The 7,952-nt window shown below is 42.5% G+C and overlaps 1 protein-coding gene across 1 annotated transcript in view; it reads left to right on the forward strand.

Annotated features, from left to right (window-relative positions):
• slc41a2b (solute carrier family 41 member 2b) overlaps positions 1 to 3,110 on the forward strand; it is a 40,766-nt gene extending 37,656 nt beyond the window's left edge. The window contains exon 11 of the mRNA XM_051392561.1: positions 359 to 3,110. Within this exon, the coding sequence (XP_051248521.1) occupies positions 359 to 544 (186 nt within the window). The 3' untranslated portion in view covers positions 545 to 3,110. The remainder of the gene's footprint in view (positions 1 to 358) is intronic.
• Positions 3,111 to 7,952: the final 4,842 nt, after the last annotated feature.

Here is a 7,952-nt window from a genome sequence, read left to right on the forward strand (position 1 = left end):
AAACACAAAACAGTGTGGCGCCCTGGTAGCTCACCTGGTGGGTACATGTACCAAGGCTCAGTGCTGGCTGCAGTGGCCAAGGGGTCGAGTCTGACCCCCCATACAAAACTGAAGTGGAAAAACGATAGCTTTCCATATGAGCGCTTATGTGCCAGACTATTTCCCGGCCGTAACTATTTGGCCCTAAAATGTGGAACTATGTTTTTAGTTGATGAATTCTGACTTTGGTAATCAGTCATTTTAAATGAATAACTCAATTCCTGCTCTATGATGAGGTTGTGTGAGCAGTCTTTCTGAGGGAACCCTGGGTAACCATGTAGGCTTCCTGCAGTCTAATCCTTCTTTCCTTCTCTCCCAGGTGCTGCTATTGTTGTGTATATCGGACTGGATGGTGCACTCCATGTGGCGGAGCGGCAAAGATCCCGACAGTTTTTCCATCCCTTACCTGACAGCTCTCGGTGACCTGTTGGGCACCGCCCTGCTGGCGCTCAGCTTCCACTTCCTGTGGGTCATAGGAGACCAGGACAGCGACGTGGGCGACTGAGGCGGCCTTTGCCAATAAGGCGACGGTCGGCAACGGGAATCCTGCCGTCTGCCGTCCGACTTCTCGCGCCCTTTAAGCCTTGTGGGAATGTGGGTGCTCTCTGCCGCCAGCCAGCACATTCCTCTGCTTCACTTCATTTAAACCACATGATGGTTAGAAAACTATTTTCTGCTCCTGGTTTTTTTTTTTTTTTTTGGTCCACACACAAAAGCCATTATATTCCATAAATCTAGACTGTTCTCAGTACAGTACAGCACCAAAGCACTTGCATATCATATTGCTGGTCTTGTTAAGGAGGAGCAGGAAAACCACCCACAACGCTGAGGAAACCTCGCTGCTGTTAGCAAGGTGGTCTACTCTCAGTCGGAGGACTTCTCTTCACAGAACAACAGTCTCTTTGGCACGTAGATATTTTGGGGATTTACCACCCACCGTGTCACAAAACTTGTTACCTGCCTTTTTTGTTAACACTTTGCATCGTTGAGTCAGTGGAGGGATACAGAGACGGCTGGGAGTGTGGAGGAACACTTTGAACTGCCATGTTAGCAGGTCTACCAGCACCAGACCACTACTTAAAGGGAGTAACATGAATTTCTGTGTCTACCTGTTGTTGGTTTTGTTTTTTGGTGTTTCCCCAGTGTGCACAGTTGGTATGTGCTTTATCTGTACGCTACAGTTATACTTTTCCTCTTTCAGTGTTTTGAGTTACCCCACAATGTTGCTGGAACATCCTTCCTGGCTAAGCGAACATGCACACATTTTGACTTTTTTTTTTTTTTCTTCCGTTTCCGCTTTCTAACCTGCCTCCTGTCAGTCAGGATGTTCGATCAGGCGTTCCCCAACCTTTTTGGCTCTGGAGACCAACAAGTAAATCAAGTCCAGTCTCTGTGTGAATTGAGACGAGTCAAATGATTTCATGCCAACAGTTTACTGAATGACAAAATTTGAAAAGTGTCAAAATAATGAACAGCCCGACAGCCAAGTACCATGGTACCACATTGTGGCCCAGTTGTTGAGTACTGAGCCTTTTACTAGAACCCCCTTCCCCGAAGAGCAACTGTCCAATCATAGCTTAGCAACCATAACTAGGCACGATAGGTACAGCAGGCTTTGGATTCCTACACATGTTGAAGCAGTGTGCATCGGGCTGTAGCTTGGAGCCATATTTGGCATCTAATAAGTTTGTATGAGGGTGTCTTCTTCCAAAACCACAGACGTGTGTTTATCTGCTCTAATGTAAGCTGCTATTGTTAGCTAAGCAGCCAAACAGGCTTATGTTGGAATGATGTATCTTTTTTCTTTACTATCAGTTGCGTATTTAAGAATTCATACGTATTGATAGGTATGTTTTCATTAGTGTATAATCACCTGAAAATAGGAATCGTTGTATTTTTGTTACCTTTAGAATGAGCTGTTTATATTTACAGAGTCCTCTTCTACGGAGGCCACCATGTTTCTACAGTAGCCCAGAATGGACAAACCAAGACCTGGCACCCGGCTCTTTCAATCGTCCCATGAATATAACGTTAGCTTAATTAGCTAGCTAGCCACAGTTCAAAGATGCATTATTATGAATTCCAATACTTTTCTTGGCAAGACACATGTAGCTATCCAGCGCTATGATTGGCCAGTCGCCCATGACTTTTACTTTTCTTGCAGCCATTGACCTTTCAGCCTTAGCCTCCTGTTACATTCTATAAAGTGGAACCGCTCTCCTCTAACACTCATGTGAAACAAACCATGGAAGCCTGCGTTCCCCCATTTCCTCTGTTTGTTTGTCCCGTCTGTTCTCCTCGCTGGGGGTCCGGCTGTGGGGGATTCTGCGGTCGGATGTGTGCATGCTAATCACATGCTGTCTACAGTGCATGTGTGCATAGTATCAACACGCATGCACGCAAATAATCAGCAGTTTTCATTTCAGCATTAACTGATTTTCTACTCATGTCAGGCTAATTTCATAATCAGTGTAAACATAACCTGATTAAATGCCAGATTTTTGCTGTTTTTCATTCACTTTTTCAGAGTATGCCGTGTGTTCAAAAGGTTGGAGGACATTGATCCAGATGAAGCAACCCGATTATTAATTAAAAGAATCCCTCTGGCTCCGGGAGAAAATGATCTTACTTAAAAATAAACTCCCAAACCAAACCACCTCTTAAATCTGATCATTCAGAAGCACATTGTGTGCATGTGAACGTGGCCAGTGGATCTCTTCAACTCCCAACATGTGCCTCTCGAGATTCACTGGTTAACAAGGTATTTTTCTCTCTCATGACATGAATGCAGTTTTCTTTCTATAGCATTTAATACTGTGCAATGATTTCCTTTTGTACTCATTTCCAGTTCTAGGACAAGGACTATTGTATTTTTTGAAGTGTTTTTTTCCAAACTGAGATATCTGCCATTTTAATCACTGGCATGAAACCACATACAGATATCAAAGCTGTCAGAGTCTAGTGGGTGACATACATTTTGGAAATATTTCCTTTTGGGATGAAACCCTGTTTTTGCTTTCGTGGCTCACGCGGGCCAAAAAATGTCTAAATAAATGTCTTTCAGTTGAAAAGCGTCTCATTTCTGGTTATTTTTGTTGAAGGGTTTAGCTGACAAGTAGCCGTCCTCCTCTCCACATGGGCTTGCAGCAGCACTCATTACCGCACTGAAAGGGAGAGACAGCCGTCACATGAGCTCTGAATGCAGCAGATGAAAGCTTCAGAGATTGAGTCAGGGAGGAAAGGCAGAAGTTATGATTGAAATGAACAGTAAAAATCTTTATTCCCTTCTCTTTGCCGGAAGTGAGCCCTTGATATTATCTCCGTTCTCTGATGGTCTCCATGACAACACAACCAGGCAATGCTCCATCCTCTTCTCTTGACCTCTGTTTGGGAAAAGATACAATTTTTGCACAGATGTCACACATACGCCCACCTCCAGCACATACAGTAGCTCCTATGAAAGCTGCTGTTCAACTTTATTTTGTTGCCGGAGCCATTTGCATTGGCACCCATTGAAACAGCTGATCCCGATCCAATGAGCTGCTCTTTTTCATGCAGGTCGTGTGTTTAACCCGCCCATCCACGTCTTCCTGACAATGAAGACATTTTTTTTCCTTTTTACGTCACCTGACCTGCTATGGCAGTGGTTCCCAACCTTTTCTATCATTTAGTTAATTGACAACCCCCGACTCATATATAGACATATTTTATGTATATTTCATAATATATTCAAAACTGTACAATGAACCCAAATAAAGGACTCATTAATTATAATTATAATATAAAATTAGTTATAAGGAGTTCGGTCTAGACCTGCTCCATTTGAAAAGTGTCCTGAGATAACTTCTGTTATGAATTGGCGCTATACAAATAAATGTAATTTAATTTAATGGAATTTAATTAACTGCAAGACTGTATAGACAATAAACCGATCAGGAGAGCGAGCTCTGTCCTGGACTGTCCTCTGGACTCCATAGAGGAAGGAGAAGAGGATGTTAGTGAAGCTGACATCCATCATGGACAACACCTCTCACCCCCTACATGCCCCTGTGGGGTCCCTGAGTAGCTCCTTCAGCAGCAGACTGTTACACCCACGGTGTAAGGAGAGGTTCTGCAGGTCTTTCATCCCTGCCGCTGTCAGACTCTACAACACCTGATCATGTTTTAGTTTCTGTTTCCAAATTACCACCATACCATAGCTTTTACCACTCACCATAGCTTTCATATCTGTATTTATGTTGCTGTGACAACTGAATTTCCCCGTTGTGGAATTAATAAAGTAATCTAACTAACTAACTAACTAACTAACTAACGATGGCCAAGTATCATGGAGAAGAAAAGAAGCCTATTAATTATGTAAGATTGTTAAAAATATGAAAACATAATACAGATAGAGGAATGTATAAAGAAATCCTAAAAATGGCACAAAAACTCATCTGTATGTGTTGAACAAAATATGAAAAAAAATATGTCACTTAGTCAGGGGTTGTCAGTTTACTTAATGACAGAAAAGGGGTCCCTTCAGGAAAAAGGTTGCAGTAGGCAATGTTGGTTCTAAACAAAGTTCTCTATAAAAAGAAACACCAGAACAAACTCATGTACAGTACAGTAGCTTATTGATAAGGGCTTTGCAAAATATAGAGACAAATGTCTTGCCTTATCAATCACTGTCTGCGTAGAAGGGAATGAGTTCACAGGCTGGCTCATTTAGCACAGAAAGCTCATTTATTGGGCCGTCTATCACCTGGATTGCCTGCATGAGGAGCCTGCTGGAGGTTTCTCATTAAATCAGAAAAACAAGAGCAGATTTTTTTAAATTGAAAGCATATCTCAGAATTCTGACATAAAAAAGTTAATTAAGTAAAACAAGTGAATGCTATATGCTTCTGTAGTTTTGTCATTGGGATTTTCACCTATCTGCCATCAATTTTCTGCGATGAGATGAACGATGATGAGACCTGTTATCACCCTCTGAGCTGATACTTGATACTTTGAGGTCCTCGTAACTCGTCAAGACTTCAGTGGCTCCATCAGATTTGATACTCAGCACTGTAAAGGAGTCAGTATTTCTTCACCAGAGTGTGGACACGGCTTAGAAGCAGACTTTTTAATGGTAGGATAGAGAATATTGACAGAAAATAGAACTGAACTGTTAACAACTGTTAAGAAGTAAAATATGAAAATTTGAAGAAAAAAAGGATGTGGGGCGTGCACTGAAGTGGAATCATGGCCTCATGAGTATTCCTGAAATCCCATCTGCAGACCTCTATTCCAGTTCTTCCTTCTTGATGGATTATTAGCACGACAGCTGCCATTTCAGATGAGGACTGATCGGTTGGTTAATTTGGCAGTGTCTCTCTGTGGCTCTAACCACCAAACATCAAAGTCTCCTCAGAAGTAGCCTCAGAATCGATTGTGTGTAGCAGTACAGCAGCTGATAAGAGCACAGACGCGTCTCTGCATTGGTGTAGCTTCTCGTGAAAACAGCCAAGCTAACGCGCCAGCATGGAAACTTCAAAGTTGTGTGTCACTAGGTGTGTCTTCCTTGGAAAGAGGAAGAGGCAGTTGAAGGATCAAAAGAAAAGGTGGTACTTACAGATCTTGTTCGTGGTCTAAATTCAAAGTCCTGGCTTGTGTAGCCAATGGATTTTCAACGTGGTGAGAAACATTCCAACGCTCTACACAACTTTTCAACATCGTCAATTGGATTTTCTCACCTCTCGTGATCAAAGCCAAAGGCAGTAGATACACTGTGGATTATTCATGTGTATGGATTGTCTTACTGGCTGAGAGAATTCAGATGAAGGGCTTTTTATTGCTGAGGAGGTTTGTATGGAACAACAACAGCAGGACATCTAAAAATACCTTATTATCAGATCATTGAACACATGCCAGGCTCTCAGACTGTACTGTTTTATTACTAACGGGGGAAGCTATGATTAATACATTTCAGTTGCTGTGCGAGCACGTGTTGTGTTTAACAACGCGCCTCTGTTAGAGTCCAGACGGTTCGTGTTTAACAAGGTCGATAGGACGCAGCGCTAGCTTGATTAATCGAGCTCGGAAGTTTTGGGGCTACAGACGCTCTCCTCGGTCAGCAGTGGTGACCCAGACAGGACCAGAGGGCCCGTGAAACCTAACCCCCCCGTCCGTCACTCATCCAGCCACCCTTGGGGCTATTAGCAGTATGTTAATAGGGAGCCTCCAGACAGACGGAGGGGGGGTTTCTGAGAGGTCTGGCAGTAGCACAGAGCCAGCTCCCGAATCCCCCAGCCGCTCCCCGGGTGCTCAGGACAACAATAGATGTTTCATACACAGCGTAATTGGAAACAGATTTCTCCAGAGGCCTGCGGGTCTTGCGAGTCAAGCCGAGGCGCTCAGACGTGTTGACATTGAAACCAGGGACCTTAAATTGCACCATAAAGTGAAGGAGCAAAAGGTTTGTGAGGGTGAACTGAGAACAATCAAATCGTTGCAGTGGACTGTATGGTCTTATAGCGGTTTCACAAGATATAATCACCTCTATGTGCTGGTGTGCTGCAGATGGAGTGTTTTTCAGGTCCTCTGACAGAAACTTCCCTCCCAACAACAGACTATGAGGGGGTCTGTGTCTGACAATTTTTGCATCTTTCCTGACATACTATGGCCAGGTGGGTGGAGGTGTAAGGGTAGGGCAGAGTTTGAACTTCTGCCATCAATTTTCTTCCTTATAACAAAGTGCAACACCATGAATGCCTTTGAGGACAGACTGATCAAAGTGTATAATCCCCATTTGAAGAATTTCTAGCGTAGAGACTACAGAGACACAGAGTTCTTGGAGACAGATTGGAGAGGCAGTGGGATGTAGTCAGCAGGGGGCGTCAGGCTGAACAGCTGGAGACGCCCTTGGACATAGTCGGATGGCATGTTGTACAAACTAGTTGATTTGAAGCATACTGAGGCTCAAAAGCATGATTCCTTGCACTTTTTTTGCACGATCTACTAAATAATAAAATCAAGGAAAAATTACTTCTCTCCCGCTTACTTGTCAGTGACCAGAGAAAAAGATCCACAGACTTAACTTTTTTGATGTTTTGACCAAAGTGTGATGGGCATCGCTTCATATGGAAGTGTTGTAGTAAGCAAAATGACACGTAAGAATGATAACATTAATCTAGGTAGCCTTACTAGCATTAAAAAATGATTGCTAGTCTGTTATGTCCATGTGAATAAGACTCATTTACTTTACATTCTGCTTGCCATTTTCCTCCAGGTCATGTGCACCACAACGGATGTACACCTCCCAAAGTCAGTTTGAGAACACGATGACATCAGTCAGATTAACAGAGGCTTTTTGGCTTCATCACCATCCCCGTCTCAGCATTAGTTTTAGAACATCTTGCCAAATGGTTGCAGTTGAAAATTTGCCTGCTGGATAATTCTGGCATTTGCAGAACTGCAAATTAATATGCGTTGAAATTGTCTTGTTGTAAATTATGTGTTGGCCTCGTCAATTGTGGGCTGGAGCTCTAATGGTGCCAGACATCATCAGAACCTGTGATATGTTTGAAACCTTTAAGGTACCCAGTGGAGTTTTTGACCACTGGTAGCGCTATAGAGCAGTGCTTCTCAAAGTTTTTTCAATAATGTACCCCCTTTTGGAATATTTTTATAAAAAATGTATTATTTATAATTTATTTATATATTCATTTATAAATAAAATGCTTCATTTCACAAAATTTATGGCAAACCAATTTTTTGTCATGATGATGCAGTAACAATAAGCATGCAGTTGCATTTAACTCCATCTTTTTCTTAAGTTGCACTAAAAACAATGGCTTGTGCTTCATCGAGGATCTTCATCATTCTTATTGGCAGAGAGGCAACTGCAGTTTGATCAGCTGTTATCTTATGATTAGATTCAGATTATTTCA

The sequence above is a fragment of the Dicentrarchus labrax genome, unplaced genomic scaffold (genome assembly GCF_905237075.1).
Source record: "Dicentrarchus labrax unplaced genomic scaffold, dlabrax2021, whole genome shotgun sequence".
Lineage (NCBI taxonomy): Eukaryota > Metazoa > Chordata > Actinopteri > Moronidae > Dicentrarchus > Dicentrarchus labrax.